The sequence below is a fragment of the Henckelia pumila genome, chromosome 2 (assembly GCF_033568475.1).
Source record: "Henckelia pumila isolate YLH828 chromosome 2, ASM3356847v2, whole genome shotgun sequence".
NCBI lineage: Eukaryota > Viridiplantae > Streptophyta > Magnoliopsida > Lamiales > Gesneriaceae > Henckelia > Henckelia pumila.
In genome coordinates, this window is record NC_133121.1 from 135,845,843 (window position 1) to 135,872,669 (window position 26,827).

General features: G+C 34.3%; 3 protein-coding genes across 4 annotated transcripts; 1 reads left to right on the top strand and 2 right to left on the bottom strand.

Moving 5' to 3' along the window:
* Positions 1-227: 227 nt before the first annotated feature.
* Positions 228-2,708, bottom strand: LOC140882187 (laccase-3). The gene is made up of 6 exons (XM_073288008.1): positions 2,570-2,708; positions 2,220-2,371; positions 1,896-2,140; positions 1,648-1,776; positions 579-1,538; positions 228-490 (listed from the first exon to the last, which is right to left on the bottom strand). The coding sequence occupies exons 1-6, from the start codon at positions 2,687-2,689 to the stop codon at positions 360-362; spliced, it is 1,737 nt and encodes a 578-aa protein (XP_073144109.1). The 5' UTR covers positions 2,690-2,708; the 3' UTR covers positions 228-359.
* A 2,699-nt stretch (positions 2,709-5,407) lies between these two features.
* Positions 5,408-17,309, bottom strand: LOC140882274 (N-terminal acetyltransferase B complex auxiliary subunit NAA25). Of its 2 annotated transcripts, XM_073288183.1 has the most exons (19): positions 16,986-17,309; positions 16,744-16,903; positions 16,533-16,651; positions 16,353-16,427; positions 15,115-15,208; positions 14,893-15,011; positions 14,489-14,559; positions 13,833-13,965; positions 13,570-13,745; positions 12,883-13,085; positions 12,037-12,167; positions 10,828-10,904; positions 10,121-10,195; positions 9,761-9,953; positions 9,195-9,314; positions 8,840-8,978; positions 8,521-8,561; positions 6,861-7,124; positions 5,408-6,337 (listed from the first exon to the last, which is right to left on the bottom strand). In XM_073288183.1, exons 1-19 carry the CDS (start codon positions 17,130-17,132, stop codon positions 5,645-5,647), a joined length of 3,030 nt encoding a protein of 1,009 aa, XP_073144284.1. In that variant the 5' UTR covers positions 17,133-17,309; the 3' UTR covers positions 5,408-5,644. The 2 variants fall into 2 exon arrangements, with proteins under 2 accessions (XP_073144284.1, XP_073144285.1); XM_073288184.1 differs by lacking the exon at positions 16,986-17,309 and having other exon boundaries at positions 16,353-16,423; positions 16,744-16,758.
* Positions 17,310-19,889: 2,580 nt separating this feature from the next.
* Positions 19,890-26,119, top strand: LOC140881259 (sorting nexin 2B-like). The gene is made up of 5 exons (XM_073286426.1): positions 19,890-20,977; positions 21,167-21,376; positions 21,825-22,085; positions 24,141-24,227; positions 25,741-26,119. The coding sequence occupies exons 1-5, from the start codon at positions 20,000-20,002 to the stop codon at positions 25,819-25,821; spliced, it is 1,617 nt and encodes a 538-aa protein (XP_073142527.1). The 5' UTR covers positions 19,890-19,999; the 3' UTR covers positions 25,822-26,119.
* Positions 26,120-26,827: the final 708 nt, after the last annotated feature.

Sequence of the window (26,827 nt, forward strand, 5' to 3'; positions counted from 1 at the left end):
TTTCTCAAACGCCACGTAAATATCAAAATTTTGTCGATTCATTACTTTGTTGAAATGATAAAGTATATAAAATATAGTGAATGTTTAATTTAAGTCGCCTATTAATTCCTTATTTCATGATTTCATCGACTTATTACATGAATGTGAGTCGAAATTATTAAAACCACAAAAATCAAACATTAAATTTAATTGCATTTCCTTCACAAATGACAAATAGCTGTAAATGAAATAAATGGAGACATTATAATAGCCTCTTTCAAAAAAAAAAAAAGAAAGTCAAACAGTAACTTATAATAAATTTTAGATTCCATGCAGGAAACGAAATAAACAATAATCTTGGCTTTGCATGATATGTATCTCTAACAAGGAGGAAGATCAGGTGGAGGTGGCTCAATGGACTGCAACTCTCCCTCTCCATTCTCCACCAAGAAAGCCATAGCCAACCCCCAAGCTAGATGTGAATCTATGTGACAATGCATCATCCAAACTCCTGCATATATATTAATTAAGACCAACAAAAGTAGTTCAATAATATAATATATATGATGACACTTAATTGAATGAGTAATTGCACTTACCTGGATTGTCGGCCACAAAACGGATAACGGCCCAGCCGCCAACGGGCACGTTGATCGTGTTTCGCAACGGCGGGTCGACGAGGTTGAATCCAGCCGTGTCTCTTCTGGGGTTGAAGTTCCCGAAACCTTGTGCCATCACATAGAAGTGGTATCCATGAAGATGAATGGGATGGTCTTCTGTCGATACAATGGCCGTGTCTTGTAAGACGATCTGCACGTTCGATCCGAACTTCAGCTTGTATAACTTGGTCCCGAATCTAGGCTGCCACAATGCACGGCTCACGTTTCCGGTGTAATCAAACGTGACAGGGGGGACAGGTGGGAAGTCTGTGGTGTAAATTCCAGGTATGTTTTGGTAGTAAGCTTGTAATAAGGAGGTTCTTCGTGGAAGAAGGAACGACACGTTGTTCATGCTAGCCGCGAAGCGTGTGTTGTTAGGGCCCTGGCATCTTGGTCCTGGGAAGCAGTTCACAAGCCCCAGTCCCACGGTGAAGAAGAGATTCTCGTCCATTCGAGTTGGGACGGTTTTCCCTTGTTTCGAGCCTAGGTTCCTTATCTGGCTCGTGTATGCTGTCACGGTTGCTGTGTCGTTGTACGCGGGAATTATAGGCATTAGTGGCTTTGAGACTGATACATTCTTGGAAGTGCAAGAAGCTGATTCGTACTCCAGGATTGCAGTGGCGGTAGTGTTGTCGAATGGCGCGTTTTGGGCGGAGTGGTATGGGCTTGCGGTCATGTAATAATGGCCTGATGGCTGGTTTGCAGCTAGAAGGACGTTGGTGGTTTGTCCTGGCCCGAGCATGACGACTCGGGTCGTGAACTGCTTGTTGTAGGCTGCGTCGTTCCCAACGACAGTTAGCATGTGGTTGGCTACTGTGAAGAAGAGTTCTTGATTGAGTGCAGCATTGATGATCCTTAAAAGAACGGTCTCCCCTGACTTCACATGGAACTTTGTCGTTCCTTTGACAAAGAAAAGACGAAATCAATCAGATTCAGCCATTTGTCGTTCTGTTCCAACGTGCAAAAAACAGAAAATGGAGCCAGTTGTCTACTAATATCAGTATCTAACCTTGGCTGGAACATTTGTATAGATCTCCCGGTTGGCCGTTGATGGTATAGGCGTCGGACACATTAGGCGCAGCACCAGTGAACCGTGCCTGTCGAAGGATGCTAATGATGTCTCTATTCCACCATTCCCCTGTCGTACGCCAAAAGAATCCAAGTTCAGATACTTAAATATATATCCTAAGAGTGAACATGTACAAATATGATTGAAATTTTGAAAAAAATTCTGACTTTAATTTGATATCAACATACCAAGAAGTACAGGGATGTCCTGTTTTGGTTCAGGAAAAGGATAAGGAACTCCCAATTTGGGGAGAATAATGAGTGCTCCATAAACTGTAGCTCTTAGCCATTTGCTATGAGCATGCCACCACAGTGTGCCATCCTGGTTCTCGATAGTGAACCTGTATGTATAGCTTGCCCCAGGCTGAATCGGGCACTGGGTCACATACTCCGGGCCGTCAGCCCACGGTGTTCGCATCTGTCGAATACCGTGCCTGTCAGGCAGATTTCGTTAGTACAGTTGCATCATTATTGTTAAATTCAAGTTTCTTTAGAAAGAATTGTCTTGTGTACCAATGGAGAGTGACATTGTAAGGTGCACTGTTTATGACTTTAACGACGAGCGTGTCGCCATCACGAACTAGTAGAGTCGGGCCTGGAAACTGCCCATTTACTGTGATTATGCTGTGAGTTCTGCACAGCCTCTTCACTGGAGTTGCCTGGACCTGTCAATACATATGTAAAATACCAAAACATCACAACTCATTCTAAATAGTGGAACTAGGTAACTAAAGCAAGCAGTTTCGGGTTGGCGAAATCAAAATGTTTTTTGACAGAAAGTATATGTAAATTTTGAAAAGGTTTTTGCTATAAAATGAGGGTCGACTATCTACTCGCCCCGACGGGTCTGCCTAGAGACATACAACAAATTGATGGTGGTGAGTCTCCGCGGTTGCTGACGAGAAGGCTGAGAACACAGCAAGAAGAATGAGAATAGAGATGCTGATGTTGCATTGCATGGGACTAGGATTGGAGTGCTCCATGTTTCTTGTTCTTTATTTTCTTGGATGACATTAATTACTGATGGATTTGCCTTTTATATAGTGAATGGACTTCAGTTTGTGTTGTGCAAAATTGGTTGGTTTTTTGGGACATTGGTTTGGTCAACAAAGACACCAGAGTTGTATAAAGTGAATCTAGTACACTCACAATGGTGATTTGGTGCACCCACTAGCTTTAGCTTCATTTGTAAAGGTAAAATCGAGGTCGAGTTAAAAAATTTTTGTGGGTCTGATTCTGAACAAATTTGGTGATACAGTCAAATTATATATTGGATGAAGGTATCATCACAAACATGAGAAAAATATTTTTTTAACAGGCACGCACACATGCACAAATATATACGTTTGTATATCCATACTGTTAATAAATAGAGGTGAATAGTAACTAACTTTTGATAAGGTTTTTTTTTAATATGTCAATAATACACATAATTAGTTTTTTTTTTTGTTTTCTAAATTTTTATTTACTTTTTTTTTACAAATCTTTTTATTTTATAATTTAATTACAAATATTTAAAAAACAAAAATAAAATTATGATTGCAGGAGCAAGCAACGCGTGCTCCGAGACGCTAGTCTATATTATACTTAGATTATTAATATTATGTTGCATGTATTATCTGCTTGTAAAGTCCATTTTTCAATGAAAACAAAAAAAAATGATAAAATTAAAAAATTGCAAACAATCTAGTCATTTTGTAAATAAATAGTCACCAAAGTGCAATAGATACGCCAATTTTAAAAAAGAGTGACATTTTCGTTAAAAAAAACATTAAATGACAAAGTTAATGTAATTTTGATAAATAACAAACACATGTAATAGTTAAGAAAGATCAAAGAAGTGATCATATAAATTGACTAATTTTCTAATAGTTTTGATTATGTTTGAAGTTATATTATTATATTATAATATAACTGTAATTTTATCACAAATTTCATCAATTAATAAAAAATAATTAATTAAAATATCTCTACTATTATAAGATAAAAGGGAGCATTAGAAAACCAATTTGGTATGGTCGCTTCAAAAATACAAAACTACCTTTAATTTTATTGAAGTTACTAACTATTAATGTGATAATTTATTTTAAAAAAATCGAAAAATTGTTCACAAAATTAGGAAATATATTTCTAATTGATCTTTTTAAAGAACTATCTCAAACAACTTGCAATTTTTGAGCATTAGAAAACCAACTTGGCATAGTCGTTTAAAAATGCAGAACGACCTTTAATTTTTATTGAAGTTACTAACTATTTATGTGGTAATTTAATTTTAAAAAATCGAAAATTGTTCAAAAAATTAGGAAATATATATTTCTAATTGATCTTTTTAAAGAACTATCTCAAACAACTTGCAATATTCTTTTTTTTTTAAAATAAAAGAATCCGAGAACTGCCATAAAACAGTGAATAATAAAAATAAAAATAAGATAATATTAAAATCTAAACTTCATCTAAAAAAAGGTCTTGTCGATGGTAGCAATGTTTTTATAATCGGACCGATGATCGAACCGATTGACCTTAAAAAAATGGTCCAATCGATCGGATCGTTTTAACCGGACAGTCGGACCGGAAAACCGTTTATATAATATAATATAATTAATAATATATTTTAAATTTTTAAAAACTTAAAAAATGTATAAAAATAGAAAAAAAAACATGTATTTATCATAGTTTGAAAACTAAATAACTATATAAATATATTTAAAATATTAATTATAGTAACATAAGTTTTAAAATAAATTAATTAATTACATTTTTTTAAAAAAAAACCTCTAATATTACTAAAATAATATTTTTAATGAAGTACAAATTTCAAATAATTTTGTATATATATAATAAAACATTAAATTAAGTTTTTAAAATTTAAAAAACTAATTTCAATAAAAAAAAATCGAAGAACCGGTCGATCAGTTTTCAGCCAGTTTTGAACCGGTTCGACCGGTTCAGGACCGGTTTGACCGATTTTGATCCATTATGACCACTAAAACTGTTTTTAGGGATGATTCGGACCCGACTAGTGATCGATTCCCGGTCGAACCGATCAGTCCGATCCGATTTTGAAAACATGGGATAGTAATGCTCAATAGGATATTCAATTGCCCATCTTTCCTGCATGCGAGATGTTCATAAAAAATGACTCCTTGGATATAGCATGTAGACTTGGATCCATATGTTAACATGGACGGACCCCTAAAGAAAGATAATCTGTTGTACGCAACACGTGGGTAATATCGTCAGAATCGATAATGGAATTATGGAACCATACACAGGTGTCCTAGAAGGAAATGTGTATTAAGTAATCTACCGTAACCAATTTATCCATGCTCGTTTTAAAAAAGAGTTAAAGGGATTCCGACTTTGAGGTTTAGTAGTGGCGAATCATGGGGCAGATATTAATTAAATTAATAATAACATTTTTTTTTTGAAGATAAATTAATAATAACTTTATTTTTAATTTTTTTTTGGGGTTAAAGAGAAAAATTGAATCATAACACCAACCAGCGCCTCATTCCATTCGAGGAATGGCCCAGATCGAGGCCAAGTAACAAGCTTGCTATTCCATTTACAGAGCATTTTGTGGATTCCATAGCATTTAGTTGGCATTTTCACTGATACACACAATAGACATTCCTCTGAAGAAGACACAACTGCAACTCAACATATCAAAAAAACATTGGGATGAAACCAAATAATGCCGATTGATCGATTTTCTAACAATTTACAACATAACAATCAAAGAAAAGTTACATTATTCTTTTATGTTACAACGTTGGCAAATCGTGATGGATGTCAAAACATCTCTTATGTCATTCCCATGTATTGATGAATTTAAATAAAACCTAAGAGGAAAATGAACTACAAAAAGGCAGAACTTCTTTAAAATGGTGGCTGCAGGCGACATATGTCAGCTCTCAATAATCAAGATGAAATTTGAGCTACAAATTCATACTAAGTTCCTGTAATGATTTTATTTTCAATTCACAAATTCTGAGGAACTCTGTCAGAAAACGATGTTGCCCAGAAATGATCTTTCTTGGAATATCAACCGAATTCCAAGAATTTAGTGACTCGAGGATTCTATCCCCTAGATCGGCATCCTTCATCAGTGAGAGAGAAGACTCCAGCACTTGGAATACTTTGCCAGGTCCATTATTGTTTTTGTTCCGAATTGTGGAAAATATGGCTTCGAAATTTTCATCTTCTGGTTTGTCAAGTTGTTCTTTTAACCATTTCACAACTATTTGTACTGTATCACAGAGGGACTGAATTGAATTCTGTAGTGCATAAGAAATCTGTGAATTTGATTGTTCTGTAGATCCACCTTTCTTTTTCTTTTTCCCTGAAGGAACAAGTGACCGAACACAAGATTGGATAATTAAGCCATGCCAAGATAAGGGCTCTGTTATAAGCTGGACAAGAAAAGGAAGGGTGGCTCCAGGAGAAGAGACTACTGGCCCTGCAGATGTAATCTTCTCTATTATGGACTTTCTCAGCAAAGAATTCACAATATGCCAAGTACCAGAGCCAGGGTCGCTTCCATCCGAAAGCATGATTTCATGAGAATCCAAATTCCAAGCATTCAAAAAAATGCAGAAATTCATCCACTCAATGATGTCAGAACTTGGTTCCTGCACAAGAGCACACATGTAACCCTGCCCGTTTTAAGCAAATATATTTTTGACTAGTAATAAAACGCTTCTAACTTCTAAAAATATATACATAAAATATTTGTGCTAACTTCCAGTGGGATTTAAAAATAAAATATTGTTTGCTAAGAAAAAAGTAAAAGGCCATCTCAAAGACTTTGTGAAAACTCACAACAATCCTTCTTAATACCAACTAATAGCAGAAATCTCAGCTCGATCTCAGCCATAAATAGTACTCCAGCAGTTTTCACATCAACAACAATAAGCCTAGTTGGCTTCTAAAGATATCCATTTTAATTCCGTCCGTTGTGTTGGTTTTTATTTCCCCGAGTCCAGATATAAGGAAAAATCATAATGAAGAGCCAAATCCCCAACTAACCACGGAACTGGTCTCTTCCTACACACTCGACTATGAAGCCTTGTAAATTGTAAAACACAGATATGACGCAAAGTTGTTCAAGAATGGCTACAATTTATGAAAATTACTAGATCGAAATGAACATACCTCGAAGAATTTCTGGCCACCAGAAACCCCCAAAACAAGTTCAACTGCGTTCATGAAGGGAAATTCTAATATCTTCGCATGGCGCTCAAGTAAAATTTTTAGTTCCACCGAAAGTTTGGGATCAACAACAGATCCATTTGCTCCAATATTTTTCCTGACTGAAGCTGAAGCAGAGTGTATTGATAAATAGACCATCCGTGGAAGAATAGACCTCTTTTCTATCAACTTTAGCGTGTTTGCTTCTGTCTGTTTGATTTGATTATACTGAGAATAGAGCGGAGTAATTTCAGTGAACCTGTATAGATATTGAAGCAGATAGGGGGGAAAAAGAAAGAAAGAAAAATAACAGACACATAAAGATATCGTGGAAAAGAAAGAAAGGCACAAGGAAAAAGAAAAATCCGTTCGATGACTGACAGCTGCACTTAAGTATCATAAGCATTAGAGTAAATAAAAGTGGTAGAAATGATAATCTCAAATCAGTCAAACTAAATGGCTAATTTGATTTTAATTAGGAAATTCATTAGTTTAATGAAAATTTCAGATAACTGTTTAAATTAAGCCAATATAGTAAACCTTTGGTTCAAAATATCAATAAAAATTTAATTATGAAATAAATTTAGTTCGTATATTTTCTAATTTCAAAAATATGAATTGACCAGATTATTGTTTATTGAGTTTTTCAGAATCAAAATAATCACAAATTTATTAGGTTACAGCATCAAACACTTTTTTAACAACTTTAACCAGATTTTCTATCACAAAGAGCAGAAACATTCTCCAGTTGTTCAAAGTCACAAAGATAACCATAACATGATTACAAAACTGACATGTTACTTTTTTATTCTACAATTTAACAGAACAAGTTTTATTCCTAAAAAGGAACAATCGTCAAATACTGGCATCGTTTCCAGTTTATCAACACATTCTTTTTTTTTTTTGAATCATTATCAACACATTATTTATTAAATTACATGTTATCTTAGAACTAATGCTATTAGACTTATAATAGCATCGTAAGTTGTCTATAATGGAAAAAGTTCCAATTTTACTGTACTACCATATCAAATTAAAGTTTAATTGAATTTCCTTTTCTCGTGAAAAAAGAAGGAAAACGGTTTTAAATTCTGATGAAAATAAACCATAAGACTTTCCCTTGATCACATTCCTTAATGAAATTTTAATGGTTATTTCTCACTCACTAGAAATAAAAGGGACTCTCTATGATCAATTATCCTATTAAATTCATGTCTCCTAAATCTTTTTCCCTAAAGTTTTACCGAGTTATTTTAGTCTACTAAAAAAAGGAAATAGAAATACTACTATCTTTCGCACTTTAACTCATAAAAATAAGATGATAGGTGTGTGGGCATTGGTATGAACTAGAAAGGGCAAATATGGATTTCATCACATCAGAAAACGAGGAGGATTCAAGTTCTTAACAGAAAGCATATTACTAGCAACAAAAATAAGATAAGCCTTGGTCAACCCCTAAATAGAGAAATATTGACCCACTATGAATGCCTGCCCAAGCATAAATAATTCCATGTTCATTTATCGATGTTTCTCGTAATAGTATAGATTCTTTACTTCTAGTATCTAGACATTCATCATGTACAATATATATTTAATATATTAATTTGACGGTAGAATTTCTTACCATGTTTGCTCTAGGACAATAAGACGCTCCTTCAAAGGCTCCTGGAGATATGGAGAAGCAGTCAGTATATAATGTAACCATTGAAATTAACAATCAAGTACCAACAGAGCTCTCTAATGAGATGGCGACACCCCATGCTAAAACGGATTGGGGAAGTAACAGATATTACGATTACCCTTGGACAATGGTCACATCATATTCTACAATTAAGTTTGCTAATCAAGTTCTAATGAAATTGAAATCACAAGGAGAGGAGAAAAGCTAATAAAGTTCTAGTGATGATGCAATCACAAGGAGCCAAGGAGGAAATAATACTGACCCAAGAGGTAATTTTTATCATATGTAGGTGTCCACCAAGGTCGCAACTTCAAATCTTCATTAAAAGTCAAAGCTTTTCTTCTGATCTCATTTGAGAGCTCAAGAAAATGAGTTCCAAATTTCGAGCTCTCCAAGATGGACTGAAAATAATAAGTATTCAAAAAAATACAACTTAGCAAATAATAATTTTTCGAAAAGATGCAATGTGGGCAAAACTAGATTACCCGTCTACATAGACCAAAGATTGATTTCCCACTACATATATTGTTTAACGACAGTGTGTAAAGATCCATGTTCAAGCATGCAAAATTAAATCTAGCAACTGCTAGAAAATCACAAATGCATAACATGGTTACCTCTGCTTCATCAATGTTATTTGAGTTCTGCTTTAGCTGTAAAATGGGTGCTTCAATCTTCGCCATTAAATACTGATTTGAACATTGCAATCTTTCTTTAAATTGGACAAATTCGATCACCTAAGACATTGAGAAAGAAATGACTTTTCACGCACATTTAGATGAAGAAGCTTGAACTCCAGCTTAAAGCATACTTAGTTCAAATGATACAGAAATCAAGTAAAATATATTCACATGGTTACTTCGTAGACTAATTTACAAAGCTTCATTCAGGACTACTTTGTGGTTTGTATTCCAAATTTAATTACCTAAAACAGTAAAAAGAAAATTATATCAAGTTTGCACACAGCACATCTAAATAAACATGCTCAAACTCCAATCAAACCACTTTTAAGTTTGAATAAAATAGGAAGCTGTCTTTGTAATAGACCAAAAAGAAATACAACCTGATGTATTTATTCTTACATATCAAACAGTCAATAGGTGACATTAGATTCTCGATCTATTGAATCATGAGAGAATTTTATGTTAGCACTTTATGCAAATTAATAGTAAGAGACTCGTACTTTTGAGTAGTTTCTATGGCGATATGCAAGAAAAGTGAGATCTGCAGATTCTCGAAAGTGGTCGTCCATGAACTTTAGATACTCCCTTAAGAGATCATTTAAATCAGCCCACATAGGAGATGCTAGCATCTGGGGTAAAATGTGGTGCGATATTGTCTCCAGCAAAATATTCTTCACATCCAAGGATTTATAGCTACAAAGAAAAATGAAACTCAGAAGTATGCCAAGAGAGGAAAAAGAAAGCTGAATTGCGGATTTCAGATGGTGAATTCTTGCCCCAGAAATTCAAACTAATAAAATAGATGCAAAACTAAAAAACATCCCTAAATGGTAAGAAATGTGATGAAGTGATGAGTCTACCGTTCATAAGCTAATGGAAGTGAATTCCAATAAGAATATAAATGGACCAACAAAAGCTTGTACTGCCATACATATCTGCGGAACATGATAAAAACGTTAGTTAAATGATAAAAGTCAACCTGCAAAGTCTGCAGCAAGAGCTAAGTAAAGCAGTAGTCGGTGCAAAAAATTAGGCAAGTCTACAAAGTACAAAACAAAACAATTGATTTAAGGTAAAATGGTTTCGAAATCTATTAAAATGAACAAAAAAGGATCCTTTCAGAATCATAAGCTGATAAAAAATAGGCACCCAGTTACGGGTAACAGCCCATAAATAAAGCCAAGTGTGAGAAATAGGATCCACTACTTCATCTAAACTGTCCTACTTCCACTGTGTAAAATTTGATTAGTAGTAGCATAACAACTTTGATACGTACTGCTCACCCTAAAATTTGTCATGTTGCTGGTGACTGATTACACTTAAAGTAGCCAGACAACTTATATGGTTGATTCAACAAATCCAGCACATAAAATCCCAATACCATAACACATCAAATCAAAAGCTAATAAAAAAATTGTTGCCAAATTCTTTTTAAAATAATTATTCCTTTCAGCATCTTTACCACCCACAAGCTTTTTCGAAGAAGCTAGATAATTTTCATTTCTGTAATTTGGCCATGAAAGAATGATAAATAAAGAATTAAACATCACCAAAATCAATTTCTAACCTCCGGATAGTCAAACCAAACTCCGAAATCATGATAGACTCCAGCAAATAGCCAAGATCCCTTGTACGCCAGAAAAGCTAAGCCACAACTTAAAAGATTACTACTGGAAAATGTTTGTATAAAATTTTAATTTTCAATCAGTCTAAGAAAATGTGAAATGGAAATGAAATAAGAAGCCTTAAACAAAAAATGAAACCAAAAAAAAATTATGAATAAAACTAGGATATGGAGATACTTTCTCTTTTTTTAAAAGAAACTAACAGTGTATTCAAGTAAGAGAATGCACAAGACCAGTATAATAGGCACATGTTTCCAAACCCATTAATGGATATTCTTACAAGATATGACAGGGTTAACCCAAAAAAAAAAAAGTTTTACAGGGAAATGTGGAAATAAAATCAGAAGTCCCAAAATAATCAATCTGGATCGGGGAGACATAAATCTTAAATAAAAGAATAATTTCAGAAAATGAATTACATGGATTGTAGTGAAGGTAACTTTACTAGCATCTTGCCCTATACTTGAATTCCAAGACAAAACCATGAAAACTTCTAGGTGAAAAGAAAATGAAAGACAAAACCAGGTAGTCAAAACAATTGTAACGAAAGATCATTACGGAAATCGAATAGAGTTAAAGCACACAGTATCTGTCAGGGATCACAAGTGATACATACCAAAAATTGTCAACGTGTTTTTCTATATTTCCAAACTAAGAACCAAGAATACACTCTAGTCACTATGCATTAACTTTCTGCGGAAAATTTGTGTTTCAGGCATGACCTTCACTAATTCGCTAGAACTTGCATGTCATGTCCAGGTTTGAGAGTTCCAACGCCATGTCCAATTTAAGGGCTTTCATGCTGTTCTATATCAGTGTGCAGCAATAATAGAAGGTGAAGGGATAAAAATAAGGACGTCAAGATATTGACTTCATTAGCTACGTGCCAAGTGTTTCAGTAGACTCGTGAACCGTAAACTCGTCACTTCATCACTCGAAATTTGGTAGACTCATGAGTCAAGCAAGTGAATGTGCTTTATCAAGATTTGATAAAGTAAAGATACAAATTTTCAAGTAATAATAAAAAATGCATAATAAACCCAAATTTGATAGTTCAAGAGTTCAACAAGTCTTATTTTCATAAACTATAAACATGGAGCACGTAAATTAAAAGAACAGAAGTATATTTGTGGAGTAACATAAACTAATACCTGAACCAAAACATCGCATGCCATTGACAAAAGCTCTTCACCGTACATACTGTCCTGCGCATCAAGCTCCTTTGATAGCGGAAGGTTCTGACAGAACATCTGTGTCATGCGTACAGCTAGGTCCTCAACTTCTATAATTATAACAAAAGAAGAAGCTGAAGTGCTTATTAAAGTGTTAAACACGACATAAGAAGGGTTAACACTTCATTACATGAAAATTCGTAAAAACTTGATGACTAAAGAATGAAGAACAAGAACCACATAATATTCAGATCAATGAACTATCAAGAATGGCTCAACAAAAACACAGTAAAAAGAACCACATAATATTCAGATCAATGAACTATCAAGAATGGCTCAACAAAAACACAGTAAAAAGATTCTCTTTGCTGTTGTTTTTGTTTTCTGGTTCCATCTCCCAGAATAAAAACAAAACATTATAATTTGTTATTATTTTCTTTCCCCAAAACTCATTTCCCCCCATTTAATCTCCAAATATAATCATAACTTTTAACTACAGTTTCATATTTTCCGAAAAATATTTATTATTATGTTATATTCTAACGCAAAATATAATAGTCTAAAATTGTAAATTAATTTATCCGATAATTTCCAATTTACATGAATAAATCTATTTTGCTAAAACAAAACCAACATACAATTTATTTTCTCAAAATATTTTTCCCAAATATTTCCCCAATACAAAACCAAACAAGCCCATTACGTCTTTTGCTACACCAAACAAAACTCGTGGAGATTAAATCCAAATAATGATAAAAATTATTCAGTAGAAAATTCCACACTAATCAATATTCATTCATAAGATTGAACTGTCTCAAGGCATACCATTAACTGGCAGAGTGAACATGTTGCCAATGAAGTTCTGAATTTTAAGGACACTTATGGACTGGCCAAGTGCTTTAGTTGGAACACTGCCGCTGAACTCCAATTCCTTCTCTAATGTCTTCAAAAGTACACTCTTCTTCTTATCATCAAGAACTTGAAGAAACAGCTCAATGTCTGAAGTGAAACAACCCAAGTGGCCGAATCTGTGCGCAAAGATTCCAATGCTCAACAATATGATCATAAAGCAGCAATTACTAAGCCAAAGAATGGGAAAGAGCTTTAATGCATGAGGCGGATAGGATGAACTATCAATTCATTGACATGGAAGAAACTGATGCTGGATGTCATAATTAATTATATAATGTTTAATACTTCAGCTAATGGTAGGAATAAAATTTAACTGAGTGCCCGGAGTAATACCAAATCAACTGTAATCTGATTTCACAGCAGTGAGCATTCAGGCAATAATAGCAAATTAGAGCTCCACGTTGAGCCAGTAAGGAAGAAAAAACTCAGATCAATACTAGTCATGATCTTTACGTGGTGATTGATATGAGAACATATGAACAAAGAAAGAAGTTGAGAGGAATGTGAAAACAAGGTCAGCAAGCAGAAGAATTGAAGGTGTCAACATAAAGCCCTATGTGCAAAAGGTATATGATAGATCCAGTCAAAGTAACAAAATACCTGTTAAAATATTGAATCAGATCCTCAACCATTTTATCAGTGTTGCCTTTTCCACACAGAAGCTTTCGTCTTTCAATTTCAAGATTTGCCAAGTATGGACATCTTAAAGAATTATTGTTGCCTACCACCATTAATTTCTGAACAGAGTTCACTGCACTTGACATACGCAAATCAAACTGTATGCAAAAAAAAAAAAGACATTGTCAAATTCAGGATGAAGTGGTCTTGTGAATACTTTTCTACCAGGAACTACAAGAGCTTACAACTTCTGCTTCCAACTGAATATCGTTGCACTCGTCAGGGATGAATAGATTAGGATCAGTAGTGTTGGTTAACATACTTTCATCCTCCAGTAGACAGCCAAGGTATTGCCGGAAACATTCCCAGTCATCAGGGCTACAAGCAAAAATATATATATATATTTTCAGAAGTCGAATATAATAGTCTCAAGTGCTTTTGTGAATATAAGGGAGAATCATTTCTTTATTGCACGAAAGAAAAAAGCTAAGTAGTCATCATCAAATTGTGCTTTAACTTCATCCTAGGATGTTTATTATCCTTTTTATGCAAAAAAGAAGTTAAGCCTAAGTAACATTCTAATTTAAAAAATATACATAGTACCACTCTATTATCTTATGGTGGTATCTAGATGTTTAAGTTGAGAGAGAAGAGAGGGTGATAAAAAAAACTGCAGGTTGTGTAGTGGCACCGTCAGCAAACTGTAGATGCCACACTTGCAGCACCTCGTAATACAAAGTCTGATGTTTTAATTCTCGATAAAATATCAAAACAAAGGAGGCAATCAAGCATAAAATAGCTGGGGAATAGGCTGCTTAAGATAAACTAGATAATATGTTAACAAGTAAACAGGAACGAGTTAGGTATATGGCTCATGAAATTGACAGCTTATGAGGCATACCATAGTTCTAAGACTTTCTGGAAACACTCAGCTGCTGGAGCGTAATCTCTTGCCTTGGTGAGAAGCTTTCCCTGTCAACTTAGAGTTACAGCGAACAAGATTAAAATAAAGAAACTGTTTCGAAGCATGAACGAATAAAATCTAATGTCAATTAGTCTGAGCACAAATAATTCAAGTCAAAACTCAAAATTTCAATACGAGTGAATTAAGTAAAACTTTGATTTATCCTGACTTCTTATCTATTTGCCAAACAAAATTCATTTACAAGTTATCACATATCTTTCAGATCACGAGCTTCTTAACAGCACGAAAATAAACAGTTTCTGTTGACTCTATTGAAAGTTGTGAAATCAAAACAGAGCAGCCATTGACATACATTGTAGGAGAAAAAGTTTTGATAGTACCTGTAAACGAAGTTTATCAACTTCAATCACCATAAGAGATCCTAATGGCCCAGAAAGAATCTCCAATGCATTTCCATACTTGGATTGTTGCTCTAACAGGGTTATATAAACACTAAGAGCTGCAGCATAAATAGCTGTTTCAGAGACCAAAACAATCCCCAACACATAGGTATGCATTTCCTTCAAAATAAACTACAATGAACAGCCAAAAAGAAGAAGAACCTTCTGGCTCGTGTAAGCTGTGGGAAGCTATATGTTTCTTGAGTAAACCTTCAGCCAAGAGAAAAAGCTTCTCCCCACCATCGCTGCAGCAAACCTTTAACCAGTGAAAACAGCAAAGTTATATCAAGGAATGAGCATTCATGTGATATAGAAATCACAAATGGCCCAGAATGTATCCTTCACATTACAGAACTGGTAATTGATTTGGCTCACATGATCAACAGGTTAACCAGGTCGAACAGACACTCAAGAATAACAGGCAGCCTATCTTTATTTATCTATCACGAACTACAGGTTTGTTATTCACTATCTCAATACGATGTTTACTATGTTTTTATGCATAAAACAGTTAAATGTCCTGAAACGCTTCACTGATAACCAGTTATCGCATTCCATAGAATATTTTCCGATTGGACCAATATCATAAAACCACTAGACTGGCTGCACAACAAGAACCATTTACCATACATCGTCAGGAATTTATCAAAACACTAAAGAAATAACTCCAGGGAGTATGCATCGTATCATTAACTGTAACATGCATAGAAAGCTGTGAAGAATGCATCACCAAAACATTGCCAATGTTCAGAAACATAAACTATATTAAGCCTTTTGTCTTTCAAATTTCATTTCATTTTTTTAAGCATTTAGAGATTCCATATTTTAAAACCCTTGGACAAAATGGTTCCTCGGAGAATAATAAACAGATGTTCCCTCGACTTTTTTTTGGTCAAGTTCATCCAAAAAAAATTTGATAAAAAAGGAATAACTCTAGACGTACATAGAGTCATATCGACTTGAGATGACAAATATAATCATGTGATAGATTTACAATTTTTCTTGCAATAATAACAGTGGTTAAAACTATTGAAGTAAGTGCGGACATCCACGCTAAGTATGGACAATCTACAAAAATAATAGCGTCAAATGAAGATTCGATTCCATGACGTGTGCAGGAGACAAGCGAGTTCACCTTTTTCTGTAATTCTTTTCGATAAAAAAAACAATTTTTTTTCCAGAAGAAAAATGTAGTGAGTAAAAAACATTTAACAAGGTGCAGTACAAATTGTGCTTGTAACATAAAGTCCTTCAAATTTTTTATGAATTGAAGGATTAATAGATTCCAAACAACCTTAATGCTTGTTAGCCTTAATTAAAACCCTACCTCGAGTACTAAGAACTAAAAGATCATTTAAAAAAAGACATGGAACGTACAGACAGACCAGAAGGAGCCAAACCTGCAACTGAATGCTGCAAACTGCCCACATTAAAAACCTTTCTTCACCAGCAATCTTGTACATTTTGATAGCTATCTACGACAACAATAAAAAGATTAAATTTACACAGCATACAAGAATTCACATATGACTCTGACGTTTCAAATAAAGAATAGAGGCTGCAAAGAAACATCTATCAACCTGTTGCTGCTTCACGAATGAATATTCGCGCACATAACAGTTAAATAAGCCCATCATCAACTCCAAATTGTTGGGATATTTGCTACAAGCGAACTCGTAACAACTAGTGGCCATATCCACTGCCATTTCACACAAAATCAAACACCATATTCATCAAAGCTGGAAGAGTCAGTAAACATTTAAGGAATAGGTAAATTAGAATGTTACGAACAGTGATCAAGCCGCTGGAAAACAATCTGCAGAGTGCTAAGAGTGAGATCGTCAATTACGTTACTGGAGTCACTTTTTAATAAAATCTCTTTGGCATTTAAACAAACAGATAGTGCTTCCTCATTCTTTCCCATCCTTTCCAATATCAAAGCCTTCAAAGCCTGCACGGTATGCAACGAAAAACTGAGATTTTGTTGAATTCACACAAAGCAGAAAGGACACAACAAACATAGGCAGACTCACGAGTGCGTATGGGGAGTTGGGGTACTTTGAAAGCAGCGAAGCGGACTGCTTGAGAGCATTCTTGAATTGGCGAGAATCAATGGCGTCCCAAATGGGTCGGACCCTTCGCTCGGGAATACCCCCAGCTAATCCGAATTTGGACGCCATTTATGAATCACGGTGGGAGGTTAAGGATTTCAACGGATTGGAGGCGACGGTGATCCTAACAGGCTATGGCGGCGGAGGGTTTGCAGCGGCGGATAGTAGTTTGGACGGAGTTGAGTGTTAGGGGTTTTGCAGAGAAGGGCAATTTTGGACATGAAAATAACTTCTGGGGAATTTACTTGCAACTGCTCAGCTTCACTGCGAACGTACATACTACGCAGCACGTGCTCTTTTCAATCTTCGTTAATTGTTGTATCTTAAAATTTATTTTGGTCTACCCATTATTAATAAAAGGTCGAATTTATATGCGAACTATTGAAAATGTTTAATTGATACATGATTCAGTTAAAAAATAATGTTCTAAGCACCACTTAGGCTGTAGATTCTTGTTCATCGCCTCGCTTTTTTACTAGAATATGCATCTAGGTATCGCGCGCCTAATCTCCAAGCTGCCTAGACGGCAATAAATCATCCTAGGTTGTTACTATCTTTTTATAAAAAAAAATTAAAAATCAAAAACTAAAAAAGTGAAACGCGACGCAAGAATCAAAACATAGAAAGAACGAAGCAGCGCAAAAAAGAAAATGAAGACAAAAATTAAATCTCGTATTACATATGAAAACTTAATATCCATTAATATTTATGTTATTATTATTATTAAAATTTTATAAGAGTTTCGTACAAAAATTGAAAAACACAAGACATAACAATTATATTTTATAATAAATTCATGAACATCCCAATATATATTGTATTATTTAGCCCTTGTGAGGGCTACATTTTATCGATTGGATTACTTAGTTTTGTTTATTTATGTATTTAATTAAGATTATACTAAAATAATTATGACGTGTTGTACCCATCAAATACAATATATTTATATTTTTAAACAATTATTTTATTTTATACATATAATATACACATCGGGTGTTTTTCTTTTTTAAAAAATATTATTTATACTATTTAAGTAAATAAACCGATACATACATAATATACACACATATTAAGAGTCATTTAGTATTGCAGTGTCTATCACCTATCACCTATAATATAAAATCATTTTATTTTACCAAATAAAAACAGATATATATTGATTGTCTATATAAATAATTTTTTGAAAAATAAACCAAACATAAAATTTATTGTTCTCATTAATATTTCACCAGATTCAACCTAACAATTAGGATATGTGGATTGATAATCATAGAATGAGCTTGTTAATTCGATCTCATCCATTATTTACTTTCAAAAAATCAATTCTTTCCCCGTCATTTAATCCTTATTTCATGATATATCTCATTCTTAATTACATGAGGTATAACATATCCTTAAGAATATTTTTGAAAAAAAATCTACATAAATCCTAATATACTCTTCTTTAGTTCCTTTGTTTTCTTCTCAATTTCTCTCTTTCTTTCTCTCTATTTTTTATAACTCAATTTATTCGTTTTAACTATTTAAAACAATACATATTTTTATACCCAATAATTTTGATACGTGAAAATAACTCAATTATGAATCAATAATGATTTACGATATTAAAAAAAACGATCAAATTCAAATTATATATGAATACAAAATTAAACATAAGATTATATAAGTGGATGATAAAACTGTAATTCGTTCATCAATCATTGTTTCAATCCCAAAATTAATAACTCAAAGTAAATATGTTATTGTTTATCCATCATTATTTCACATCTTTCAAAATCATTTTAATAATCATAATATAATTTATCACATATAATCTCATCTCATTAAATAAAGGCAAGCTTAATATCTCAAAACAAATAGTAGACTAGTACAAGTTGCTTCTCTCGTTGACTTCCACAAGAGTTTTTGAAAAAGCCACATAAAAAAATCTGAAAAACAAACAATTTTGTTGTTCATAAATAGTTTATATTTTACATTATATCTAAAAATAATAAACAATTTTTATATTTTAAAATTAAAAATACAATTGAAAGATAGTATTTATAAGTAGTAATGACATTTTTGTTTATCCATTAATTTGAGCAAGGTAACCATTATAAAAGATTCATGTATTATTATATTGTATAGATGCATGATTATTGCTTGACAACATATACTCCATCCGTCTCAATTATATAGTCCACGCTTTTTTTTGTCTCAAATACATAGTCATATACCATATTTAGTAATATTTTTTTATACTCATTTACTAATATACCCCTATTAACTACATATTGAAAATTGTGCAATCATTTATTGCAATCATTTCTAATACATTAAATAGGGATAAAATATGAACTTTGTATAAAATTTACTTTTCAATAATATTTTCTTAATCTGTGTGAAAAAAGAGCAGGACTATGTATTTGAGACGGATGGAGTAATATATTTATTAGTAATCTACGCACGCGAAAATTCGCATGCATAAATAGTTTATATTATATTTAAAAATAATAAACATTTTTTTTATATTTTAAAATTAAAAAATATATAATTGAAAGATGATATTTATAAGTAATAATTACATTTTTGTCCATTCATTAATTTGATCAAGTTGGTTATTTTAATAACCAAGGTGGTTATTCTAATAGATTCATACATTATTATATTGTATAGATTGTATAGATGTATATATATTCTAAAAATACATTTTATTTTTATAAATATAAATATATATAGTTATACATCGGTTGTTTTTTTATTTAATTTAATTAAAGAACTTTAAACCTATACATTGTTTCAAAAAATAAGTATAAATAAAATACCTTAAAAAAAACCTATACATACAATATACACACGTATTAATACGCGCAGACTGGGATTTGAGCAGTGGCAGGAATAACCTGAACCGCCATCTCCGTCGCGGGAATGGAGAAGAAGGAATACTGAAACACAACATGGAAGACATCTATCCCTCCAACGACGACGTTTCCAGCTCCAAATCCTACTCCAACTACCACAGCGCAATGTCCACCCTCTCATCCTCCTCCCCCGCCGTCGAACACCCCCTTCTTCCGCCGCCTTCCACTGCCACCACCGCCTACGTTTCCGATCCCCTGCTCCTGAACCCTCGGGGTTCACCACTTGAATCTCCTTCATACGCTGACGTCATATCCAGCCCCTTTCGCGACGTTTTCTCGGAATCCAATGGCAATGGCACGCTCGAGGAGGAATCGACGGTTTCTCCTAGATCTCAATCTTCCAGCCCGGAGTATCTGAAGATCACGGTTTCGAGTCCGCAAAAGGAGGTCGAATCTTCCAGTTCGATTGTTCCCGGTGGCAATACTTATGTCACCTATTTAATCACCACCAGGACGGATATCTTAGATTACCGAGGTTCGGATTTTAGCGTGCGGAGGAGGTTTAAAGACGTGGTGACGCTGTCGGATCGGTTGAGCGAGGGTCACCGAGGGCTTTTTATTCCACCTCGGCCTGATAAAAGTGTAGTGGAAAGTCAGGTGATGCAAAAACAGGATTTTGTGGAGCAGAGGAGAGTGGAATTGGAGAAATACTTAAAGCGGCTGGCGAAACATCCCGTTGTTAGAAAGAGCGACGAGTTGAGGGTTTTTCTGACAGTACAGGGTAAAATGCCACTGCCCACAAGCATCGATTTGGCGTCCAGAATGCTAGATGGGGCAGTGAGGCTGCCCAAGCAGCTGCTTGGGGAGTCTACGAGTGTGATCGAACCTGAGGAGGTGGTGCAGCCTGCTAAAAACGGGAAGGATTTGCTAAGGTTTTTCAAGGAGTTGAAACAATCTGTTGCCAATGATTGGGGTAATTCGAGGTCTCCTTTGGAGGAGGATGACGAGGAGTTCTTGGAGAAGAAAGAGAAGTTACTGGAACTTGAGCAGCAACTTTCAAACGCATCGAAACAAGTCAGTTGGAATTTTAATTTTTTTCAATCACTATTTTTTTGGATGTAAAATGTGAATATTACATATCTGCATTTTTTAGTTGATAATGTTATGCTAAATTCACTATATGTGTCTGCATGGACTGCTGTTTGTATTCATTTGTCCACGATATGTATCTGTGATGAATGTTTCTATTCTATGATTTGGTAGGCTGAATCACTGGTCAAAGCCCAGCAAGATATAGGCGATACAATGGGAGAATTAGGGCTATCTTTGATCAAACTAACTAAATTTGAGAGCGAACATGCTGAACTGAATACTCAAAGAACAAGGGCTGCTGACGTAAAAAATGTTGCCACTACTGCCGTCAAATCTAGCAGATTGTACCGCGAACTTAATTCACAGATCGTGAAACATTTGGTGAGTGCTGAATTCTTGTTTTGGGTAAGCTTTGTCAAAAGCTTTTGCCTCGTTGGGATTAATTTATTGAGTGTGTAATCTACTAATCTTGAATGTGAGATCTGGGAGTGATTGTTCTAGATCTTGTTCTGGCCGATTGAATGGAATTTTTTGCCAAATAACATCCTAATTATCTCACTCACTTTTTGTTGCTGCTTTATTAATTATTTGGTTATTTATTCCTTGGCTGGATCCTTGTCTTCTTACCATAATTTATTGTTGGACGTGTTTACACTTGTGTACTTCCACTTAAGAGAGTAAAACAAACAAAAATGAATTGGTCGATCAAAAATTTTAAATGTTGAATTAAATGTGCAACCAATTTTTCATGGGTTAACACAGAGAGACATATAATTTTCCTTTTGTATCTATTTTACGACATTTACCCCTTTCTCTGTAATTATTGCAGGAAACATTGCAAGAATACATGGGCTTGATGTTTGCTGTGCGCAATGCATTCTCTGACCGTTCTAGCGCACTATTGACATTGCAAACGCTTGTGTCTGAATTGCATTCCTTGCGTTCTAGAACAGAAAAACTAGAAACTGCGGCATCTAAATTATTTGGATCTGACAAATCAAGGATCCGTAAATTACAAGAGCTAAATCATGCCATTAAAGTCACAGATGATGCTAAAAGTTGTGCTATCAGAGAATATGAACGGATTAAGGTACAAATTCTTAAAGCGTGGCTTGGAAAACTGTGAACTAGATTACGAGTAGATACAATTTCTTGCTAATTTGGTAGGCTTTTTTATCCAGAAATATTAGAATGAGGTGTCCATCTTTGGATTATTTTAAATATCCACACGCATTGGGCTTTTTGCCATCATTTAGAGTCTTAGTCAACTCATGGCGCACTTTGAGTAGCCTTTTGCTTTTACTACATGAAATCGATTTTTTTGTAATGATCACGCGGGAACGTCTCCTTTGTATCAACTTATGGGATTCTTGTGGTTACACGTCGTCGATCTACATATTGATCACTTGTATCAACGTCTCCTTTGTTTGATTATTTTGAGTTGGGGCTAACATTTATTAGTAAATGATGTAGCATGTTGCTATTGCTGTATAACATTTTCCTTTGCAGGCAACGAGTTTGGATCCTTTCCACTCGAACTTTTGTAAAAGTTTCCACAGCTTAGAGGATGGCTGTAACCTTAAGTTGTTTTTTCCCCAATGATTTTCCTTGGAGATTTAAGTTTGTTTAAACAAATTCCATACTAGTTTTTATTTCCTGTAATCCCATTTGGTTCATAAAAGTGTGTAAAGTTAGATTAGGGTGCTTCACAAGTATCTGTCCTGTAACCATGTGTCCACCTGTGTGGATCTAAAAGCATGATTATGAACTAGCTATAGAAAAAATATGCACTGGGCAGTCCTTTTCATATGCATCCAGATCTTTAATTTCCTGTGTGGTTTTTATATTTGATTTTAGTTGAAGAGGTACCAAATAGTTTCTAGCCATGCACTTGCTTACCTAATGAATTGCAGTTTTGCTTTCTCTTCCTTTTGCCAGGAGATTGACAAATATATATTGAGTTGAATTCCCATAATTGGACCTGTATCATATCCAAGCCAAATACCTGATTAATATTTCTAGGGACTTGGTATTTTCTCCTTGGGTGGGTCGGGTCTAATCGAAGTCAATTAACTCATGTAGACTTGGGGAGAGTGTGCACAGAGTTTGTTTTGAAAAATTAATTGTCAAGTCCTTTGCCTTTAAGAAAGGAATCCATGTAGGAGTTTGCAATTTCACCAATTTTAAAGTTTCGTTTGGACAATTATTTTAAAAATATTTTTAACGTTTTACAAGTGAAAAAACTTAAAGCACGTGTTTTGACAAGATTTTATAAGAAGTTTATAATTATTTTTTTAAAAAAAATTGTTTTCCAAGTTTAATTTTTAAAAAATCATTGATACTTTTTTGATTTTTTAGAATCGAAGGCAATGATGAAAATCAAAACATATTTATTAACGATGAAAAGTTTTATAGAATAGTTGTCCAAATACATTTTTATTCTTAAAACAATTTTTAAAATATTTTTATAGAAATTTTGTAAAAAAACATTTTTATAAAAACGTTTTATAAGTACTTTATCCAAATGGACCCTAAATATTTTGCTAACTGTTAGGAACATTTCCTTACCTAGCTCACTTGATTGTGTGAGACTGTGGGTCTTTTTTCATCATTCCCAAAACATAAAAATTACGAGGTTCTTAACTTCGATGGCTTTTCTCTACCCCATTTGTCTAACTTTCCAAACATACAAAGGTGCTCCTCCCACCCCCGGTGCATAGAAGTAGAAAGTTATCTGATGTTATTTGATATATATGGGATTCAATCAAAGAGGAAGATAAAATTTATATTTTCCTTGCTATTTTCTTAATTATTGTTACATTCCCAGCTAATTCTTTTTGCTTAAGTTATGTTTTTTTTTTTTGTGGTGCCTAATTATAGCTTCTCGCTAAATGGGTATGATAGGAATTATAGTGAAAAATATATTGTTTACGAGTTACGACTGTGCTTGTTTGTTGCCTTAGAGATTCAAAACTTTAATCGCTTTATATAAATACTGAGATTATTATTATAATGATTGCCACATTTGGTAACTGGGAAGAATCTGATGTATGAAACAAACTTCTCTCTCTTATTTCTGAGCGTTTTATCAGCACACTCTTCTTGCTTGTCTTTCCTTTTATGCTTAAAGATTGGGTGGTTACAGGAAAATAATAGGAGCGAGATCCAAAGGCTTGACGAAGAAAGACAGGCTGACTTCATTAAAATGCTAACAGGATTTGTCACTACCCAGGTACTTATACTTCCTGGAAAGTAATTACTGATGCTGGGCAGATGCTTGGCAAGAAAGCTTGAATTCTAATGGCTTGAGATTTGACCCGGAGCTTGGTATTGTGAATTTGAAATTTGATTCATACCTAATAGGTTGTGATGAGATCTGTCTTAGTGACAATTAAATGGCGTATGTCAATGTAGTTAGGTAGGATTGATCTTGCATTGTCACATTCTATGTGGCAAATGAGAGGGTCAATTAGGTGCATGCTGGGCATATAAAACACTTTTACATCTTGTATGCCTGGTGGAGCATTTCCTTTCCCTTTATATTCTTTTCGCTACTTATTATGAATCTTCACAAAATAATGAAATGTGACAGAAGTTGCTATCACATAAGGAAAAATGCAATACTTGAATTGGTTTTGTCAAAAATAGATCCTTCTCCAATTGGCAAAGACAATGAATCCACCAGAGACACAGATTATTGATATTATGTACACTTCAACCCAAACTTTTTGTAACCCAACTCTGAAAGAATAGGAAACTCCTTTGTAGGCATACCCCAGGGAATAATTAACAGTATAGTGTCGTGCTGTATTGGTGCAGGATTCTGCTCCACAAACTAAAGGGCTTATATACCTTTTTTTAACTTAAAACTATGTAAACGTGAAAAATGGAGTATAATTTGGGTGAGGTCTCCCGTAATCTTCATAGCTGCTGGTATGGACCATATTGTCTCCATGATCTTCCAAATGCTGTCTGAAAATTAATTTCAGACAATTCTGTTGCTTTAGTGGTCTTAAGCAGGCATGGCAATCATGCTACCAGATTACCCTCTTTCTTGGTTGTCCACACATCAATTAGCAGTTAATATCTCACCTCGAGAAAAATGGATCATCGCTCCATTGTGTTTGGTTTTCTCGTGCTCTGTGCTCTGTGATTCTTTGATGTGAAAATAACACATTGATTTCCATAGACTTCACAAATCAAATAGATTCTATCACCGCATCTGCCAAAGCCACGTCCTCGTGGAACTGAATCTAATGGTTAAAATCTATTCATTTTAAACGATCAATGAATGAGTACCTGAGTGCTCTAAATCTAGGTGATCCAACATCTGGATGGATTCTATGATTTGTGGAAGTATCTGCGACAAAAGTAAGATTCCCAAAGTCCAGTTTCAATAATTTTGATTTATTGGGGGAAAAAGAAGAGAACACATCTACTTTTCTTCCTCATATCCTAATTTGGAGCCGATAAATCGTCTTCTTATTTAAATGGGATGCTGCATATGCAAAAGGTATAAGTGACGATAGAATTAGTTAAAAATTTAAAGCAGGGCTTCATTTATATTTATGGAGAACAACACATGTTGTAAGATTGCTTCTTGTGAATGTGTTGGAACAGTTTCATTTGTTATTGGTGTGTGCTAGCTTGTGGAATGCAGTTTGCACAAGTATCATGTATGCTTCACATTTTGATATAACTTTACCTATCCCTTATGCACACAGCCTTTCGTTGTGATCAAACAGGTAGCATACACAGAAAAAATTGCGAACGAGTGGGCTAAAGTGGCAGATCAGACGAGCATGTACTCTAAAGAGAGGACGTAACGAAGAAATGTATATTATGCGAGTTTGAACTTTTACCTTGGTTTTTTTCTCAGGTTTAAGTTTTAGATTGTAGTCCTTTATAAATTCTCGCCTCTACACCACAAAATCTTTCTTCTTTAGTTGCAACAGCGTGTTTACAGGTTGTTACAGATCTTCTAGTGTTGCTGTAAGATCATTTTTCCTCGTTTTTTTTATTTTTGGAGAGTAAGATCATTTTTTTCTTATAGAAAAGATGAATCACAGCTGTTGTGTGTAACGAATATATGAATTTGGCGTCCATATTGAGTTAACTTTTAGCCATTCCTCAGCTTCTGTTTACCAATATCATATCGGCAGATACACTCTGTGCTACTTATGCAGGAAACGAACATCTGTGAAGGAATGTCATGTGGTGTTTTTGTTGCTATGATACATACGGTTAGTTCGATGCTACCCCCAGGGTAGTGTTCTGGGGGTAGCGTGACGGATCATGATTGGTCAAAATCAGTGAGCCCCACGTGAAACTCATTAATTTTGATCAATCATGGGTTACACGTCGCCATGCGGGCACTACCCAGCGGGCGGCATGTACAAAACCGATGCATGTACTTGGTGCTTTACTTTATCTTGTTAGGTAAAAAGCACATGATTGGTCCAATCATGTGGGACCCACATAAAATATGTGGGGTCCACATAATTTAGGCCAATCACAATACTCAACACCACGCATGGGGTAATATCCCATGAATAGGTTCGAAAATTTTCTTGTTATGTTTCGGGATAATAATGATAAATAATAGAAGATAAAAAAAGAAAAAAAAACAACAGTGGAGCATTCCTATATCCATGTTATGAATGATGTATAAAGTTATGAATGATGTATAAAGTGTAAATTAATACTTTTATCGTTGAAAAGTATATTTTTTCGTGAGTTAGATAATAGATTTGATCATATCCCATGGGTTTTACCCATGTGATAAGTTGAAGCACATGATTGGTCAAATTATGTGAGCTCCACATGATTGAT

Coding starts and splice junctions, on each gene's coding strand:
- LOC140882274 (XM_073288183.1), bottom strand. CDS start 17,132: ATGGCGTCCAAATTCGGATTAGCTGGGGGTATTCCCGAGCGAAGGGTC. Junction 15,209..16,352: donor TTTGCAGCATTCAGTTGCAG/GTTTGGCTCCTT, acceptor CACTGGTTAAAG/GTTTGCTGCAGCGATGGTGG. Junction 7,125..8,520: donor ATTGTCCTAGAGCAAACATG/GTAAGAAATTCT, acceptor CTCTATTCTCAG/TATAATCAAATCAAACAGAC.
- LOC140882187 (XM_073288008.1), bottom strand. CDS start 2,689: ATGGAGCACTCCAATCCTAGTCCCATGCAATGCAACATCAGCATCTCT. Junction 1,777..1,895: donor GGACATCCCTGTACTTCTTG/GTATGTTGATAT, acceptor GGCGTACGACAG/GGGAATGGTGGAATAGAGAC. Junction 491..578: donor TTTTGTGGCCGACAATCCAG/GTAAGTGCAATT, acceptor ATATATATGCAG/GAGTTTGGATGATGCATTGT.
- LOC140881259 (XM_073286426.1), top strand. CDS start 20,000: ATGGAAGACATCTATCCCTCCAACGACGACGTTTCCAGCTCCAAATCC. Junction 20,978..21,166: donor TTTCAAACGCATCGAAACAA/GTCAGTTGGAAT, acceptor ATGATTTGGTAG/GCTGAATCACTGGTCAAAGC. Junction 24,228..25,740: donor CAGGATTTGTCACTACCCAG/GTACTTATACTT, acceptor GTGATCAAACAG/GTAGCATACACAGAAAAAAT.